Source organism: Anas acuta, chromosome 2, assembly GCF_963932015.1.
Source record: "Anas acuta chromosome 2, bAnaAcu1.1, whole genome shotgun sequence".
Lineage (NCBI taxonomy): Eukaryota > Metazoa > Chordata > Aves > Anseriformes > Anatidae > Anas > Anas acuta.
Window position 1 is genome coordinate 156,064,990 of NC_088980.1, and position 20,121 is coordinate 156,085,110.

Genomic DNA, 20,121 nt, shown 5'->3' on the forward strand with positions numbered 1-20,121 from the left:
AGCCTTCCCAACATACTCCCCGGCCCCATGCACACCTCTGGTGCAGTAGTAAACTGCCTGTTCATATGGAGGTGGGTCAGGTCTTTATTTGCTTCCACTTTTCTCCTGCGTGTTCAGTCACACACGCTCTTTCTGACTTCTTATGCATGGGCCAACTGTCCCTGTCCCATTAAGTCCCTTTTCTCCCATGCCCCTGAGGGTGTCTGCATCTTCTGAAGTCTCCTTTGCTGCCTGTTTGTCTCTGCAGGTTTTGTCTTTTCCTGATCCTGGCATGCCTGACCATTTGGCTGGGATTTATTATTTGATTTTTTCCCTTTTTGTAGATATTTAGGTTTTCATTTACCTTCCCACACTTGTCCCCTTCCCCAAGCAAGAGAAATACCAGCTCGCTTGGCACTTGCATATAATTCACATCTTCCAAACCAGGATCTCTCCAAGCCAAGGACAGTAAATACTATGTGTGCACTTCCCATCATGGGAAAATTTCTCTCTCTTTCTCTGTATTACTCTTTCTCATTCTCTTTTCTTCTCATTCTCTCATTTTCTCCCTCACTCTTTACATCTGTCTACCTGTCCCTTCCATTTATCTTTATCTAATCTATCATTTCTTTATCTGCTTCTAATGTGTTTATCTATCTTGCATCTCTCTCTCTCTCTACCTTGCAATCACTTATTTATCACTGTCCTCAGCTGTCTGTCTTGCTGTACCTGTTGTTTATGTATTTCTATCTCTGTCAACATTTATCTCTGTCGCTGTGTTTCTGTGTAGTGTCTATCACTGTCACTATCATTTATCTATCTAATATCTATCTATATCTTATCTGTCTTCTTCAGTCCTTCTCTCTGCCTCACTCCCTCTCCCTACGCCTATCACAGCCACAGTATATTTATCTCACTTATCCCTGTGATATCTTATTTCATGGTCTCTTTCTGTCCATTTATCTCTTTTCAGGGTCGCTCCATTTTTTTTCTCTCTGTTTCTCTGTCTCATACTCTATAATTGTATTTCTCGCTGACTCCATCATCTCGTTTGTCTTTCTCCTTCCTTTCTGACACTGAAGACCTCAGTTCAAAAATACCATCTGCAAAAAACATGCACGTGAGACCAGGTCTGACTTGAATGCATGCTCAGCAAACATGCATACCCAACCAGCTACCTAGCCAGCAGCCCACTTTGTGCTGGCAGCCAAGGCAGACCCGAAACTTCTGCAATCAGGAGCTGTTCTGTATCTATTACCGAGTTTCTTGCTTCTAAATTAAGTTTTCCAAAGGAAAGGCAGAAGACCCTGGATCGGCAGCTCTTTAACAGCCTAGCCCTCCCGTCCTTAGTTCGCTCCTTTACAACTTTTTTTGTTTGTTGCTGTCTGCCTGAGGAGATAAACATCCCCTGGTAAAGTGCTGTTAGTCTGCACCAAGCTAATTAATAATAGTCACCGTTTTGGAGACCTTTCTGTACAGTGTATCAGTGGTCTTCCTATGCATTCTGCTTTTTTTGAATAATAATAAAAAAAAATTTCCATTGTTTCCTGGCCATGATTTGTCCTGCATAAAGGCCTGATTTCAGTAACACCTTCCTGCACCCTATGGTATGAATACATTATAATTCTCTAATTTGTCCTAGTGTGCCCTCTAGCCATGTCAAGATAATCGTGGCTGCCATAGGTATGCCCTGTGTGTGTAGATTTTGAAGCTTTTTAAAAGTTTCTGTATTCCACTTGGTCTTTTCCTCAACCTGCCTTGCCTGCTCTGTAATTTTTGAGGGCTTCTGTGCTCCTCCAGCAACCACCAGCATAAGCTGGCAGAAAAATGGGTATGACCCCAGTCCCATGGGATTCCTCTGCTGTGTGTCAGGTCACCCCAAAGACCTTTGTCTCAGCTCCGCAAGAAAAAAAACGGTAAAAGGTCTTTTTTTTTTTTTTTTTTTTTTCTGAGATGGGAGAAAGGGGAACACAAATTTATATCTCCTTTCCTGTGCTGAAACGCTGGGTAAGTATCCTTCAGTGCCACACCACTTTGTCCCTGCCCCATAGTCAGTGTTTTCCATCCCCTGCAGACATCAAGGCTGATGCTATAATCTTCTTAAGGTCTTTGCTGCAGCCTCAAATCAACCGAGCAATAGGTCCTTGTGCCCATAAATGAAGCAATTGTTTTGTTGTAGACTGTGTGGTGTGGGAATGAGTGTCTGTGTGTCCTGTATATAGCTCCTAATCGGCATGTTCACCTTATCCTCAGATTAAAGCATTCCCCTCCTCTTTAGGAATATTCGTGGAACTCTGTTTTGTCCCCTATGCAAATTGAGAAACACTAAATAATTATCTCTCACAAAGGCTTGGCATGATTATTGGAACATAAGCTTTATGGAGAGCTTGCCAGAAATTGATAAGAAAATATGATGTGTTTTAAAATACCAAATCCTGAAACCATCCATTGGAAAAGATCTACCTGAAGTAGTTTAGCAAATTTTTAAAAATAATAATATATATTAAGAAAAAAAAAAGAGCTGTAGATAATGTTGCATTTCAACTATTTTCTGATTCAAAACCTTTTTTTTTTCATGAAATCAAGCTTCTACATGAAACAATCTGCTCAGCCATAGGCTAGTAACATGTTATGTATATGCTACATATGCTAAATAACTAAATATATGTAATTGCTTTTTGAGATAGTGTTATCAGTATGATTATATGTGTTGGTGTACTTTGGAGTTTTGGCCATGACTGGGTTGGGAAATTCTCAGCACAGAGAATTCTCTTAAAATGAGGGGTCTTTTTTCCTCTCTAGTTTTAGTTTCGCCTTCAGCATCCTGGACTAAAAGAAAAAACAACAACAGCAACAAAGAACAGTATTAAATTGTTTGGCCTTTGTAGTCTGTTTCTGAGAGGTCCAAGGGAACATGCTAACATGGTGTGACTGTGGTTGGTGTATTGATGTGTTAAAAAAAAAAAAGGCTAAGGTGAGGTGCTAAGGATACTTGTCTGTCTCCCTAGTGCTGAATAAAGACATCACCGCCTGCAGGACCTCAACCATCACAGGAACGCTGAAACGCCCATCACTACAGGATGAGGAGAAATTGAAACTCAATCACCAGAAGGGGTCCTCAAACTTTAACAGTCTTCCAGCCAACGTCTCCAAGATGCATCTGCAGGGCTCCCCGCACTACCTGGGGGCCATCAACCTGAACGAGTTCAGCAATCACAGTCTCACCCTGAAGAAGGACAAGAACCAGCCGCCCAAATCCATCTACATCTGTGATGGGGACATCTTCAAGAAGTTGGACTCAGAACTCTCCCGGGCCCAAGAACAAACGCTGGACACCAGCTATGTCATTCTGCCTACCAACACGTCTACCTTACGGGCCAAACCACCCAAGGACGAGAGCAAATACAGCATCAATATTGACCAGATGCCCCAGACAAGGCTGATCCACCTCAGTATGGCTACTGACCCAGGCTTTGTCGTCAAGAGTCCTCCACGGGAGCCTGTGACCATGACTTGCAGTGAGGTGCAGGGTTCCTCCATGATACAACAGCAGCAGCAGCTGCCCCCACAGAATATCTCCAACGAGTCACAGATTCCCAACAGCCTGTGTGACACAGGAGACTCAGGGAACTCAGGTGTGGTGTCCAAGAGTGAGACCGTCTCCACCCTCTCCATGAGCTCCTTGGAGGTGAGCATGCCAATCCCTGTGTTGTTCCCAGCCGATGGTGATGCCATGTCCTCAATGCTGGCCACACCAGATGTTTCGAGAGAGGAGTCCCAGGGCAAATGCAGTCCCTTGTTTAGTTCCAGTATTACATTACTCTGAGGGAACCCCAGCAGGTGATATCATTTTGTAATTTAATTTTTACAATCCCTCATTGCTTACAAAGCCACTGTCTTTTGCCCTACAGGCAATGCAAAGTCAAATCAAAACTTTGGCTTGTCAAAGACGGTTAAGTTTAATGCAAGGCACATGGCTTGCATTACCTTTTCTCCTTCTATCCTCTTCCTCTGCTTCCCATTTTAATGGCTTCAGTCATGATACAGTTTGAGAAAATCCTTGTAGTTGCAAATGTAAAATGTCCTTAAGGCATGCCCCACAAATCTCTTAGCACCAAAGACATAAGTGCAGGCCTCTCCTTCTGACCCGTGGTAACTCAGGACATAAATTAGCAGTTCCCCCTAGTCTGTACCTCTTACACTGATGTCTGTCTGTCTCAGCTTTTGTACTTCTCACCACCTGAACCTTTTTTGCATGTTATTAGAGAGCAAATCTTGGCCACTGCTGCCCAAATTTCAGTCTCTACTGACTGATGGTCAAAAGCTCTATTAGATCAGATGGCTGAGCATCTCTGTTTGCTTCCCATTCTATGAATCACCTGCAAGCTCCTAACTCAGAGGCTTGAATTAGCCAAAAACCTGTGTTCAGCCCTCCTTGGGGCTCTGTGGTTTTGTGAGGGATCCCTCTAATGGCACTTCACATCAGGAACAGCCAGAGGAACATATGTGGTGGAAAAAGGAAAAAGAGAAAGAACCTCTCTGTTTTATCTACTGTGTGGTCCAGTCTGTGCCCAGCAGTATCAATCCTTTACTAACCATTGTACACCTCTCTTTTTATTTTGAATCCCCAGAGACGGAAATCCCGGTATGCAGAGCTAGATTTTGAGGTGAGTACATCCTTTTCAGTGTGTTCCTTGATGGGTAGGGTAAGAAAGAGAAAAAGAGAAATGTCTTTTTTTGTTGTTGTTTTTTTTTGTTTTTCCTGGCATCTTTGCAGAAGTACAGCCTTTGCCAAAGAGCTGCTTCGGGGGGTTGAAAATGGTGGGTTGAAAGAGCTGTGCTGGCTGCCTAGTAAGGCTTACCCTGTGCAGTTAACCAAAGGGTGATTTATGTTGGTTCTTGCTTAAATTATGGAGCAGCTGCTTCTGTGTAAACATTTGTAAATCAAGATCCTGTGTCAGGGTGCACAAGGCCTGTAGTATCTCTTCTGTGAACAAACCGCTTGTGGAAAGCTGATAAGGTGCTACAGGTGGCTGTGCCACATTCCCGTTTAGGAAGCACAAGTACATCTTTTGCTTAGTGACCTAAAATGCCTTGTCTTTTGTGCCAAAGCTCTGCTGCTTAACAGAAAGGCAGGTAACGTGTTCGCACTGTCACAGCACCTCATCGAACCTGGTCTTTCACACCTATTAATGAACCACACAGAATCTGCCTGGGAGGAACAAGTATTTGTACTGTACATAGGGACGTGTCTGACCTCATATCTGAGGCACAAAGTGGAAAGCTTTGAAAGAGACAGTGCTCCACAAAAGGTCTTGTGGCTACTGGGAGCTGATGAACACCTCCTAAGTCAGATCACAGCATCTGTGTCTGCAGAGCCGTGCTTTCCTTTCAAAGCTGCTGCCTTATTCCAAAATAAGCTACGTTAAGGGACCATGAGGAGTTGCCTCTAATGTTGGAACCACTTCAGAGCCCAGGGCTGTGAGTTTGGTGTGAAACTGAGGCACAGTGAGTACATCTGAGCTGATTCTTCATGTTGGTCACAAACCACATAAGCCACCAATTATTGAGCACTTGACAAAGCACAAGCAAACAATCTTCACTGTGCTCTTACATGCAAAGGGAAACCCTTCTAAAACTTGCTCCTACATCTCCTTCTGAGCAGTTGAAGGTAGAAGTGAGATGCAGAACGAAAATACAACGAAGAAGCAAATTGTGAAGCAGTTTCTGTTATAACTTCTTTGGCTTAAATCCTACACATTCAGATAAGCTCTGAATATATTTGCCAAGGAGGCACGCTCTGAACAGAGTGGGGGCATGGCATCAGTGATCAGTTAAGAAAGGTCAGCAAAGCTTCCTTGATCAAGCTGGGAGACCAGTGCCAGTCAAGCACAAATTCTGCAGCATAGCCAGTTGGCAGGCGCAGCTTTGGGGCAACCTTAAGTTCAAAAATTATCCCATCTTATCCTGAAATTAAAGGCAGCATTACATGGAGTCCTCAGTGAAGTTTGAAGCTTTTTTAGGCAGGACAGATTTCACCTACAGGGAGACAGATTTAGGTTTTAATAATACATGTAACTTTGGGGGGAAGAAATTATGGTTTTGTACAGCTGGATAAGGTTTGCTGACGTGTGGCCCTTGTGTTTCCTTCAGAAAATCATGCACACAAGAAAACGTCACCAAGACATGTTCCAAGACCTGAACAGAAAACTCCAGCACGCAGAGAAGGAGAAGGAGTCTCCAACAATGGACAGCAAGGTTAGTCACATACATACCCAGCACCATCACCTCCTGGAGCCATCTAGTGCCAGCAGGAGCACAGGAAAGTTTGGGAGCCCTCACTCTGTGCCTTACCTTGAGCTTATGTCCGTGCACATTACAACAATGACACATGCTCTACACGGTACTCAGAGAGCCACAAAGGTACCACTAGCTTCTCTGCAGAGTGGGCAGCAACCCAGATGGAGAAAGTCTGCCCTTGTGTCCATTCACATATGGGGTCGGTGTTTCCTTGTCTTTGTCTGCTCCCGTCCTTTGCCGCATGCTTCCACGCACAGCTAGGAACTGAAAACCAGAACAGCCCTGGAGAAAATGAGGTGGAAAGAGGAAAGGGCAAAATGCAGGGGTAGCAGGAATCATAGGACCGTTCAGGTTGGAAAAGACCTCTAAGATCATCTAGTCCAACCTTTACGCTAGTGCTGATGTCCACCACTAAACAATGCTACTGAGTTCTACATCTACACCTTTCTTGAAGACCTCCAGGGATGGTGACTCCACCACTTCCCCGGGCAGCCTGTTACAATGCTGCACAACATTTTCAGCAAAGGCATTTCTCCTATTATCCTACCTAAACCTTCCCTGATACAACTCGAGGCCATTTCCCCTCGTCTTACCACTTGGTGCTTAGGAGAAGAGCTCGATCCCCACCTCGCTGTAGCCTCCTCTAAGGTAATTATGGAACAGAATTTTCTGTCCCTGCAGGGGCTGAGCTGGAGGCCAAGGAGGCAGTGATGGGCATAGCTGTTTAGGAAAGCAAAGTCAGATCCAGGAAGCACAGTCACCTGCAGAATGGTCAAGGAGGTGCTCGTGGGGCTTATTTGGATGGGACAGGCTTAGAGACAAAACCAGAGTGCGGAGGGTGGCTGAGCAAGAGATTTAGTTTGATTCTTTGTGGAAGCAGAGCACTGCATAGCCTTTGGTCTGCATTCAGATCTCACAGCATAGCTGCGCTGAGCTCTGGAGACGTGGTCCCAGCAAATCCTATTTTTATTGAGCGTGGCAAGGTGTCATTATGGGCTGCCCAGTGTTACAGAATAAGTGGAATACCGAATCTAGCGGAGAGGCTCAGATCAAAGAAGCCTGTGTTGGCCTAAAATCCCAACGCATTTCACTGAGTTTCAGCTCTGAGCTTTTTTTTATTTTTTTTTTATTTTTTTTTATTTAGGTATGCCACAGCTGTAAGAATCAGAAATGCCTAAGTACCGTGTAAAAGCTAATCTATGGTATGTTTGCAGGAGAGTTTTATAGATTGAGATGTTTTGGGCATTTCAGAGATATATCTAAATCTATCTAGAATTAAAGTTGCCAAAGTCAGCATCAAAGGGCTTTGAACTGCTGGAAAGAAGCTGTGAAGGTGGCCTCTGCATATTGACTGAGTCTTTTTCAAGTTGTGAATTTCCCTTGGATGTTATCTGGGAGGGGGAGCTTGCAGTATGGGCAAGTAAGTAGTAGGTATGGATTTAGTAACATCCAAGGTGTTACAAAGGAAATGAAATATCTTTCTTCACCCCTTTTTCTGCCATTTGCTGCTGGGGACCACACTGGAAATCAGGTCCCATCTTCAGCTTGCCCTGAGAAGGCAAACCGGGGGTATCAGGGATTAAAGTAACAACAAAAGAAATGTTTCTCTTTTATGCGTGTTTAGGTTATAAAACGATGGAGTATTTCTTCTGGTGGAAGTGATAAAACTAACGCTAGCGTAAGTCTGGCTTTCATTTTGTATTGAAGAGCATTGTAGACCAGTCCCAAACCTTTTCCTAACGCATGACTCCAAACACATCCCTTCACCAGTAGGAAACTCCTTGCCTTGTGGGCATGAACAAGGTCAGAAGGCTCCTGGAATACCCTTGAACTCTTTCATGCGTAGAGCAGAAGGGATCTTTACTGGGTCTAGTCCATCTGCCTGCATTGCTGTATCTTTGATTCCACTTTTAAATAAGCAACCACAAAGTCAAGCCACCAAGCCTCTCTCCAACCCTGGCGGTTTCCCAGCCTCTCCTGGCAGCATGTCCCGTTGTCCTAAGCCCTTTCCCAGACACGATGCTTTTCCTAATCTTCTTGCAATTCATCTCTCCTCCTTCAACTCCAAGGTCAGAAAGCTGCCGCTGAGACTTGAACTAAATGTCTGCATAGAAGAGAGACTTCCTTTGCGAATTCCTAGGAATGGTGCTGACCCTGTTTAGGGTTTGGTTTGTGTTGTTTTTTGTTTTTATTTTGATTTAAATGCTAGTGCTTTCTGGCCAAAACTGGTCGTCCCATCATGCTAGATACGTAGTTCATTTCAGATTAATTATTGCATTGTTAAATTAGAATGAGCAGAGGAATGGGAGGAAGAGGAACAACAAATCTGTCTCTTTAGGAGGGGGGATTGAAAACTCAGCCATCATGCGTGTTTACTGTTGAGGATTTCTCTAGCTTAAGTTGTAAAACATGATTTTTCAGCAAAGATCTGAAGGTTTGTACCGGCACATATACTCTTCCTCTCCAAGTACACTGACATGTTTAAACTTTGGATAAGTGTTACTGCAGTGTACACTTCAAAGGTAAAGAAGACTGCCCTTTAGCCACCATCCCAGAGCAGTTACTGGCAGAGCTGGAAACACTGTCAGGGGTTCCTGCATGTTTGAGCTGTTTGGCTTTTCTCCTTTACAAGATCCGTTTCTGAAGGGCATTACTGAGCTGAAAATGACCCAAGCCCTATCAAAGACAGCCTTGGCTTGTTCCTCTGGGCTTCTCTCTCATCCTACAGACATAGAGGCAGGCTTGGGGAAGAATTCTGCTTTCCCCTCACCCAGCAGCCAGGGAATCCTTTGCTTACACCTCTCTTCTCCCTTGCATGGAGGCCACAGGGGTGGAAGATCTTTTTCCTACAGCGAGAAGGCAAAAAAGGGATGTAGAAGGCTCTGCTTCTCTGGGTGACGATGGGCAACACCAGCCCTGGTGCCAGGTACAGCCTTACACCATCAGAGCATCCTGCTCCAGGGCCAGCCAGGAGCTAAAAAAGCTGTCCTGGTAAAAGCTTGCACAGCCTACCCCAATCACCAAGGAGGCTTTTTTGGCTGTAATCAGAGGCCTTAATCCAGCAAAGTGCTGAAGCACACATAAGCTGCAAAGCACCCTGCAGCGCTTCCACGAGCCATCACACGTGGCCCTACAAGTCAGCAGAGGTCTGGAGCCCAATCCACACCCCACCGAGATTAGGGGTGTCCCCACAGCCTGTCATCATCCTACTGTGAGCAGTGCTGCCAGGATGGTGTGTCAGAGGTAGGCAATTAGGAGAACGGGAGTAGTGCCAGGCCATATTTAACGCGCTCCCAGGGAACACTGTGGCACCAGTGCTTGCTGCAGTTAATTTTGCTGCAAACCAAAGCACAGTAACACAGTAAAGTCCTTCTCTGAACAGCAAACATGGATTTTCCTGTTCGATTTTTTCAATTTATTCCATATTCCATGGACTTTCTAATATGAACCCCAACTATAAAACTGCTCCCATTGGAAGCACGCTCAGCTATCCCTGATTAAAATTGCCCAACCCAAAATTGTCCTTGTTCAAAGCATTCAGGACCACACATCCACCTACCTTTAAGCCTAGACCACCACACAAGTGTGGGTCTCACACATTTGTGTCATTAAGAATTAATCAGGGATGTGGAATATTACCCAAATCTAACTTTTCAGTGCTAGCGAATAGTAAAATTAAAGTACTAGCAGACTGACATACAGCAAGATCTGACAACTGCAAGTCAAAAAATCAATTTTTAATGCACTGATAGACCTCTATATGACCTTATCATGGGTTACAGTAGATTTTGTCTCGCTTGCAGTTTTCAGGATCAGATGAGACAAGGAAGATGGGGAGGATTTGGGGAAAACCTGCCCTAATCCAAAGGGAAGGTACAAGGTTGTTGGCAGGACTCCTTTGCTCCTGTTATGCTGGACTTTGGGACAGGTTATGTCTGTCCCCCAAAAGGGATTTGACTCAGGGACATCTGGGTTTGTTTTGCTCATCCTGCCAGCTGCTTTGTGACCAGCCTGTGTGTGGCAGTTGCACACTGTTCCCCTCTCAGTTTATCCCAGACCAAACTGAGAACTGGTATGGACCCTGAGCTGAGAATCAATATGTTGAAACATCTGAGAGGTGTGAATAGTTGTCCTGTAGACAGCTAATTTGTAGCCAGGAAACACAGAGGGAACCAAAGGCGTGGAGACAACCAAAGCGGGATTTGCATCAGAAAAAAAAATAATAATAATAACAAAACAGCCACCCACACCACACATTCTAAGTAATTAAAATAATTCAAAGTGCTCTCAGCATCTGGGATCCACCAAGCCTTCATTTTTAACACCATAGTGAGTCTTAAAAGTAGTCCTGATCATTAATCCTATTTTCTTGCTACTCTGCTGGATGCCAAAGTGAGTGCTGGTGGGATGGGTGCATCCCACAGGCTGCTCCAGGAGCTGGGTCCTCTGCTCTCCCCTCAGTCAGGGCTGAGACTCAGCCAGCCTGAATTCATCCAGGCTCTGTTTACTGCAGGTATCTCTTTGTAGCAGCTTTAAGGCACGTTTTGCTGCCCAAACGGATGCGTGTTGAAGTGTTAGGCTGGTGCTGAGTCAGACAGCAGAGTTCCTCCTAGTCATTCCCAGCACCTTGAGTCATGCTTTAGCCACCTGATTGCTCAAAACAGAATAATCTCGTGGCTGGAAACCTTGCTGCAAGTTTGTTTCTCAGTTTAAAAATCTGCCTTTTGCCTGTCTCAAGCATTCAATTGTTTCCCTACTTCCCCGTACGTATGCATATTTCCCAACGTCTGTATTCATTCAGCCAAGAACCATCCACATCAAAGCAGGATGGTGGCTTCTTTCAAGCTCCTTTGTACCACCCGGGAAAGATTTTCCTGCCCAGATCTGTATTGTCAGGGTAAAACATCTCCAACACTTCTCCTCCCTGCAAGTTAATTGCTAAAGAGATTCCAGCGCCTGGGCTGGACGTCAAGAAGGGTCCCCATGCTCTGCAGCTGCATGGTATGAAAGTGGAGGCTTTGCAGCCTTTAAGGTAAGCCAGGGCTTTGTTTCTTCTGTGCTTAACACCAGCTTTGAAAGCATTGGAAGTGACACTCCTGCCTTCCCCCTCGGCAGGAGCCCTTTAATCCAGTTCCATTAGAGAAGTTTGAATCACATACATATTCCTCTCTCCTTGCCAGCATCTGGCTTTGCATTCGTTTCAAACAGCAGCTCTTTATTTGTGCAGAGGTCAACGAAAGCTGCGCTGTGCAGAGCTCTTCACATTTCTCTGCTTTGACTGTTCTTATTAGCTGCTCACTACGCCCAGCTCCCTATGGCTTGAATGGCTTCTGCTTTGGCTGCAGCCCTGTCCTGGACCTCACATAAAGGTGCTGGACTCATTCCCTAATTCAGCTCTAAGCTCAGCTCTGAAATTCAAGCCCCATCTCTCCAAACCCAGTGGAAAAAAAGTTTTTTTTCTGCTGTTCTATGACTTTCCCCTGATTTCTGTTACGCCACTTCTGCCCTGATTACTTGCTTTCCTCTTCTTGGGTCAAGATTTTTTCTAAGCTTTCCCCTTCAGACACCTGCAGGATGTGCCCATCCCACCAGCTCTTGCTCTGGCATCTAACAGAGGAGCCAGAACAAAGGACTATTGATTGGTGCCGTAGCTCATTGCTAGTCGGGGCTGCGTGCCTCCCTGGCAGGCTCTGCTGCTTGACACAATTCATCTCCTTGCTCTCTGGATACCTGGGATTCTTCACACTGGCTCAGAAGCTGGCAGCTCTGGGAAAATACAGCTTCTCTCCATGGGAAGCTCTTTGTGTAGTCTGAGATTGTGGTGGTGGTCAAACACAGGCTTTTTCTTGCCGAGGAATTAGAAAACTGGGAGCCTGAGTCCTTCTGCAAGGGAAGCTCCACTTACAGGTGGGGTGTCTCCTCTGGGCCACGTGTTTAATTCTCTCTGCACTTTTTAAAGGCTTCGGTAATTGACAACTATTAAAAGACAAATTAGAGTAACTGTTACAGGGAGGAATGCTACATAAAGTAGAATAATTACTACAATAAATTCTGCTATGAAAACTGTGTCAAACTTTAATTCATTCGCCCATAAACCATCTATCAGATACCCACTGTCCCACACACCATCACTCAGCAGTTCACCTTCTCCTGTATATCACCTGACAACCCATGTCCCAGCATCAAGCATCAAAATTTCTCAAAAAGGCATTTTATTCCCAGTATCTTCTGTGCTGACAGCCAGTTTCTGCCTTGCCTTTTGATGCTAACCTGGTATCATCAGCTCCAAAACCGCTCAGTGCCCACCAACAGGTTCAAGACAGATCATACAAAGGACTCTGTAAGGAATCGTGCTTTGGGTGCTCTTGATCACCTCGTGGCATCTGTGGTTTCCCCTCTGAGGTATGGGGGAGCCTTTACTGATGTTGGCAGTTTGGGAAACACCCATATGTCCATGTCCACCAGCAGACTCCTCAGTAGGCCATAAAAATTGTGCAGAAAAGGGTGATGTGTTCACTGGATAGATTAATGGTGAGAGTACCTTGAACAGCTTGTTCCTTATGCTGTTGGGACCCCTGGCTTTCTCTACAACCTTCAGGCAAGGAGCTGTTCATGAGTTTATGGAAAGTGGTGCTTTTAAGGGTCTTCAAGAACTCCTCAATGCTTGTTCTCATCAGCTGTGCATGGTTCCTCTAGATTGGCTCAAAGCAACCCTCCAGATCAGCCCATCTCAACTTCAGATGGTACAGAAGCAGAAGACATATTTTTCTTCTCCAACAAGTGCATATTTCAAGTTTTCTAACTGATTTCCATCTATATGAGTTAAAAACACATATTATTTCTTTTTTTTTCTTTTTTTTTTTTCCAAAACAAAATTCTAAATTAAGCCAGCCTGTTCCTTTTATTTCACTTTTCTCTTAAATGAGCAGCAACAGAAAGCATCGTCTTTGAAGCTCCGTAGGAGAAAAAGAAGTAATTGCAGCTTCAAACAAAGAAAGGAAAACACTCCCTTTTTTTTATCATTCTGTAAAAAGAAAGGAAGAAAAAAAAAAAAAAAAAGACAGCTTTCCCATTTTCTAATCACTTTTCATCGACATTGATCCAAAGATGGATTAGACAGCATGCGCCACATTTATCTTTCAGATTCCCTGCTATATGCTCTGAATAACTTCATTCTGGTCCTGGAGTCATCAATGTCATGGGGAGAGACCATTTGGGTCATGAAATATCCTTCGAGTTGACACTGGAGGCGATGAACACAGTGTGGGAGTAGCTGTTCTAGGAGAGCTATCACAGAGTACGCTGTAGAGAGCACTGAATTCCTCCTTAGGTCATTCAGGGTAACCATTAAGTTTGGGTATTAAAATATAAAATTAAAAATTAAAAAAAAAAAAATAATAGTAATAGAAGAGAGCTTAGCAGATCTCACATTTTGTTGGTTTTGACCGACATGTTGAAATGAAAGCTGTGTCTTACAAATCCAGGCAGTCTCCCTTGTTCTATTTATGCAGCACTGCCACAGCTCCTAAGCAAAGGAGCTGCACCTGGATCCAGGTGAAGCCAGATGGGGTTGTAGGTTTGGCAGCACAAAGTCAAAGGGCAGAAGATCCCAGGGCGGGGAGGTTCCTCCTCCCACCGTCTCCTTTCCATAGCCACGTGGAGCCCCTGGAGCATTGCAGTCTGCCAGGACTAGCATTAGGTGGATGTTCACTTAACCTCCATCTTCGGTAGCATTGTAGGAATTTTGTAGTGTGGAAGGGTTTTTGTAAGGTTGAAGAGTTTTTGTAGGTTTCAAGGGTTTTGGAGGGTTGAAGGGTTTTTGTAGGATTGAAGGTTTTTTGTGGGGTTGGAGGTTTTTTTTAGGGTTGGAGGGTTTTTGCAGGGTTGAAGGGTTTTTGTAGGGTTTTGTAGGGTTATGTTGGCTCTTCCTCTGACATGCCTTCTATCCCAAAGCCTTTCTCTTGCTTTTAAGACAGCCGAAACAAAATCTGCGGGTGAGCAAAGGATTCTCCAAATGCCACCGGGGCGATGCAGGCCTCCCATCTGCCCTGTGCACCAGGTTGTACCCTAGCCTTAAGCCTGGGGCTCCCTCTACCCCACCATCCTGGCACCAGCCAAGAACCTGGGAACATTTTTCCCCTCCCGAGCAGCCAGGAGCTGTGTCAAGCTGGAGTAAAGGCTCTGAGTTATTGGCAGTGCAGCCTCTGCTCCTTTCAGCTCCCGTCTCGGCCCATTCCTGGTTGTCTCCGAGGCGCCAGGCCCTGGGCCAGCAGCAGTGCCTCTTACAGCCGGATTACACAACCCGCTCTTAAGTTTTTGAATTCTTTTCTGTGCTTGGGAGGCTTTCCCTCCTGCTCACGAGGACCGCTGAGACCCCACAGCATGGCTGGGCAGCGGTGCCAGGGCTGACGCGGGAGCCCGGTGGCATTTCCTACATGCCGTTCAAGTGGCTGGGACGCAGTAAAAACCTTCTCCGTATGGAGGGAAAGAAAAAGGGCACTGTTCCCAGGAGCCTGCTACCAATTCCCAGGGTGGCAATTGCCAAGAGGAGAAGATTTTCTGCTGCTTCCCAGCCTCCATGCCAGAGCCCAGCCCGGCTGATGGCACCGAACCTGCTCAGTTCTCTGCAGAGACTGGGCACCAAATCCTCAGTCCCTGGGGCACGACCATGCTCTCTGAGATCACAGAATCACACAGAATCACAGAATTGTAGGGGTTGGAAGGGATCTTAAGAGATCAACGAGTCCAACCCCCCTGCCAAAGCAGGTTCCCTAGAGCAGATTGCCAAGATAGGCATCCAGACAGGCCTTGAATATCTTGAAAGGAGGCTCAACAGCCTCCCTGGGCATCACTAGATAACCCGTCGCTGATAAGCTGGATGGGAACCACTGCACCAGGTCTGACCCAGGGATGGTCTGGGCCTGCCTCGCCTCCCCAGCAGAGTCTAAAGCAGCTTGGGAAAACAAGAACAGGGCAGGCACATGGCAGTTTATCCTCAAAAAGCAACCCTTAGTGCCTCCAGCACTCTGTGCTCAGAGTAATAGTTCTTGGCATGGAAGAGATGGTCGTCACCATCAGTGATCTGTTCCTACCATCACCAAGCCACTAAGCATCACAGACCTCTATCAGGACCGTGTGCCATCTCTTTTCAAGGCTGAAAATTCTGAGTCTGTGTAATCCTTCCTCCTAAACGTGCTCAATAACTTTGTTCGTGGCTGTGAAGTGGGCACCCTCATCACTTCCACCGTATCCTTTTTGGGATCTATCAGGAAGCTTACAGAGAGCACATCATAGGCAAGATGCAGGTGCTGAGTGGAGTTGTGCACTATCACAGTGATGTTTTCAGTTTCATTCTCTTCCTAACAATTCCCACCACTTATCCTTTCTTAATAATTCCCAACATCCATTTTTATCACGATCAAGTTATTATTGCAACCCTTAGGTCTTGTCCCTCAGTGTCAGATCCTATCAGAGGTCACTGTTGTGAATCTGAACTTGTAATTGGTTTGTTGTTTTGTTTTACTGTTGGCTTTATTTCCAATTTTTGTTCCCTATCTGAATTTGCAGCTGCTCGCACACCATAGCTCAAAAGCAGCCCATTACAAGACCAGCTCCGAGGTTTGCCAGTCATGCCCAGTGAACATGATCAGGTCTGGGTGCATCTTCACAGCATGAAGGTCAGGAGTGTGGCAGATGGAGGGACTGTCAAAACAGAGATTGAAAACAGAAGGATCTGCTGCTGAAGGTGGCCGTAAATAATGCCATCAAAGAAGGGCTTTCATTTGAGAGGAAAGATGGAATTATTTATGAGCTTTACATACAATCATTTGTGCTGCTCTGTTAAATAACACAGCTGTAGACATCAGTAACTTTGAAAACTTGGGGCACTACAATAGTAGTGGGAGAAAACAAAACATTTTTCATTGGAAAGAGCTGCTCTGGCTAAGCTTTTTGTTCTTCAGCTTTTGGGAAACTTGCAGCTTCATTTCAGTTTTTGTTCTGTTTGTGCTTTTGTCTTTTTGTGTACCTGCTCACCGCATCTTTTCATGGCAGACTAATGGACCTCAAAAACACCATAGGTAAAAGTTGCACTTCAGGGAGTCTCAAACTTGTCTCATTAAAACACACACAGAGATGAAAAGGTTTCAGGTCTTACTAACAGTGCCTCTTAAATGAGTTCCAAGATAGATAATGGAATAAGTCAACAATTGTATCACCTTTTCCATCCTATTGCTGTTAATCAGCATCGTGCTACCTCATGGAATAAGGTAAGAATAACACACGGCATAAGAGCAGCTGTGTGTCATGGGGTTTAATGAAAACTGCAGCTGCAGAATTCAAAAAATGAAACGTTTTGCTCTCTTCTGAACAATACAAAGCCTTTTTTAACAATTATTTTTTCTCCCTTTAAAATAAAACAAAGACAATTTCAGAAAGCTTTCACTTCCCATTGAAGAGAGGACCAGGTTTACCTGGTTCCCACATTCATCACTCCATGGCCACCAAACGACCCAGAGACTTCTCCCCGTAGGCAGCTGCAGGGACAGCTTCAAACACATCTTATATGAAGGGTGAAAGTCTGAAAAAGGAGAATTTGTGGGTTGGCTGATAGGATGGAAGCCCTCCCCGCTGGGATAGAGGTTGCAATGCCTCTTCTACTGTCACTGCAGCGTGGAGTGGGATAAATCACAGGCTGCCTAAAGACGCTTAGGGGCAAACTCAGAACCCAAAGCAGAAGGATTTGTAGCAGTTGGGTGTTTAGGTTTCCTATGGGGCCACAGTGATATCTGCTGCATCCTGCTGTGCAATTGTGACACCACAGTCTGTGTGCGGCCTCATCTCCTCTCATCAATACAACCTGGTGACAGCATCGAGCTGTGGTACATCCCAGGCTGCATGTGAGCTGCTTGCATGTCTCCTGAGACTTCTTCTCTCCTTGTCACCCCCAAGCAAATGCCTTTCCTCCCACCCTTCCTGCTAGCTACCACTTTTTCCCTTTGGCAGGTGGCTCGGAAGGGCTCTGTGCTCCTGTCACATGCAGGGAAGCTTTTCTTAACCAAGTGCTGGAGTGTTTTGTGGGGATAATTGACTGTGAAAAGCATCGCTCTTCGTGGGGGACAGAAGCTTAGTGGAACACCTCATTTAAAATCTTTGCATGGACTCCCCTTCATATCCTCACTGAAGAGTTCCCCAAGTTTACAGCCCCAGTCTCGGTGCACACCAGCAGAAGCATCGCAAGACACTCTCTGGGCTGATGTCCGTGGTGGGATGCTGGCAAGAGAGTGGGCTAATAGTCCACAATAAAGCCTCGAAGGCTTGGTGTAGAGCTGTTGTAAATGTTTTTAGCCTCAGAGCTGACAATCCAGCCCATCAAACAGCGTGGGTTCACTGGCAAAGTGGTTGGCAAGCTTTGCTGCAATTCCATAGCCTGTAAATAGCTGGGCCACATAATGAACATCCCATCTATATGGGATACAGCTGATACACATTCAAACAGACCTCATCGTAACCTGGATTTTCGCGTGGGGATTTCCTGTAGACATGGACAAAGATCTGAAGTTCTTAAAATCATTTTCACTTTTCCATTGGAGTTGTGAGTGGGAAAAGCCTCAGCTGAAAGCTGAAGCATCTAGGCATTATGTTAGAGATAGCAATGGGGAAAAAAAAAAAAAAAGAGAAAAAAAGAAAAAAAAAAGATTTTCTTCCTGAAAATAGTCAATTTAAACACTGAGTGCAAATCTCATTGAAATCCCATGTTATCTCAGATCAGGAGTTTTATGGGAAAAATTGACTTTGATGTAAGACTAAAGAAGGTGAAAAAATGGCAAGCATTGAACGGGCACTAACCTCCTTCTCTTGTGTTTTGTGTGTGTTTTTTTTTTTTTCTCTCTCTCTCCTTTCCTATTCCTTCCTCCTCTCGCAGCAAGAAAAACAGCAGACACCAAACAAGAGACCCTGGGAAGGAATCAGGAAAGTCCAGTCCCCACCGTCATGGGTTAAAAAGGACATCGAACCTGTGGCACAGTCTCCCTTAGAACTAAAAACTGTAGAGTGGGAGAAAACAGGGGCCACCATCCCTCTGGTGGGACAAGACATTATTGACCTTCAGACGGAGGTCTGAGTGGAAAGGGAAGAAAGGGACTTTTTTTTTTTCCGGAAAACAAACGAAACAAACAAACAAAACCACGTTTTAAAGAAATGATTAAATTAAATCGGAACCGAGCGAGAGAAGTGTTTGGTTTCTTTTGAAACCTTTGGGAAGACGGAGTAACTTTTGTATTGTTCTCAGCAGAGAGGGGAAATATTACTTTATAGAGTATAGTAGCTGTAGGTTCAGGACAACACGAGCTTTCCCAGGTAGGACTGGAGAAGAAGTGAGCCTGGAAGAAAGCGAGGAGGAGGCAGAGGGTGGGGAGGAGCTGCTGGGGAAGAGCCCTGTGGATGCTTTCGGGCCGCTGCCACACGCCGGGAGCCTTCCTGCTTTGCCACCAGGAGGTGCAGAAGGACAGCCAGCAGCCACCACAAAGGGCCAAGAAGATCGAGGTTGTTTGGGGAGCGCAAGAGGTGACGCCAGCGGTGCGGTCCGGCTGGAGGTCCTGGAGGAGAACTCAGCTTTGAGGGGTTGTGGCATCCCTTGCCAGTCCTCACTCCCCACCTCTCCCTCACCAGCTTGTCTGAGAAAGAAGGAGCCGGGATGTGCCCAGCGGTGGCCGAGAAGACGCCCCCACTTCTCCGTGCCACCCCACGACCTGGCATCTCCGCCGCGGGTCCGTACGGGGACCAGGGGGGACGTGGTGGGCGAGAGTCACGTCACCCATGGCTCAGGTGGAGAGGTAAGGTGGGGCTTTCTCCTCTCAACCCCCCCCGTGGTGGAGCTCCTGTGTGCCCCAAGGAGTGGGCCAAGCACAGGAGGAAGGAACCACCTCCAAAACCTGCTCGCCCCATCTCCAGGGAGAGGGTTGAAGGTGTTAGAAAAAAGAGACCACCAAGACGAATGTAGGTCATTTCATTGACTGTTACATAGATAAACTCAGCACAGGCCTTGCAAAGGTCTGCTTGGCCTCATCCTTTTTTTTTTTTTTTTTTCTGTTACTTTTCCTTGCTTTCGGACTCAGATTTGTTCCAAGCTGCCCCTCCCTGGAAGGCAGAGAGAGAAAGAGGGAAAGACAGATCCACCGATGTACCTGGAGATATTTGGTATACAGAGATGTTGCCTTAGGACATTGAGACAAACTGACAACATGAATAACGTCCACTTGGAAACAAACAAACAAAAAAAATAATCTATTTTTTTCCTTCTTCTTTTCTTTTCTTCAATAAAAAGAGAACTTGAAACCCGAGACCTTTCTTTTCTTTGGCTCTTGTCGTTTCGAATGCCTTTCCGTGCCGTAGGACCGCGCAGGCATGGGGTGAGGATGCCACCTGCTGAAGGTGGAAGGCAACTTGCTCCGTGGAAAGTTTGGGATGGTGGGAATACACGGCTCCCTTTGCCTCTCGCTTGCAATGTTTTGCTTTGCTTTATTCATTTTGGGCTTCAGTTCTTGTCCCCTCGCTGGCTCATCTTCTCCCTCCCAACTGACCAGATCCAGCGGGCAGTTTTGTGGTCCTACAAGAAGGAACAGGCGGAGTGGTCAGGAGCGTGGGGCATTCCTCATCACAAAATGCTCTGTTTATCTCGTCATGAAAAAAATAACAATTTTTTTTTTTTCATTAGACATTCGTCAAGGTGATCTACAAAAAATGCTATCTACATTTCACCCCAAAAAAGTGTTGTGCAATATTTTTATCATTAAAAAAATATACCACTGGCATTCCATGCAGCCTTTTATTTCATGTATTATT

At 45.5% G+C, this 20,121-nt stretch overlaps 1 protein-coding gene across 13 annotated transcripts in view; it reads left to right on the forward strand.

Annotated features, from left to right (window-relative positions):
• The window catches only part of ADGRB1 (adhesion G protein-coupled receptor B1), a 255,238-nt gene extending 235,619 nt beyond the window's left edge, over positions 1–19,619 (forward strand). For all 13 annotated transcript variants that reach the window (XM_068672759.1, XM_068672757.1, XM_068672760.1 and 10 more), the window contains 4 exons: positions 2,988–3,667; positions 4,611–4,646; positions 6,133–6,237; positions 18,203–19,619. In XM_068672759.1, coding sequence (XP_068528860.1) covers positions 2,988–3,667; positions 4,611–4,646; positions 6,133–6,237; positions 18,203–18,400 — 1,019 coding nt within the window. In that variant the 3' untranslated portion in view covers positions 18,401–19,619. The remainder of the gene's footprint in view (positions 1–2,987; positions 3,668–4,610; positions 4,647–6,132; positions 6,238–18,202) is intronic.
• Positions 19,620–20,121: the final 502 nt, after the last annotated feature.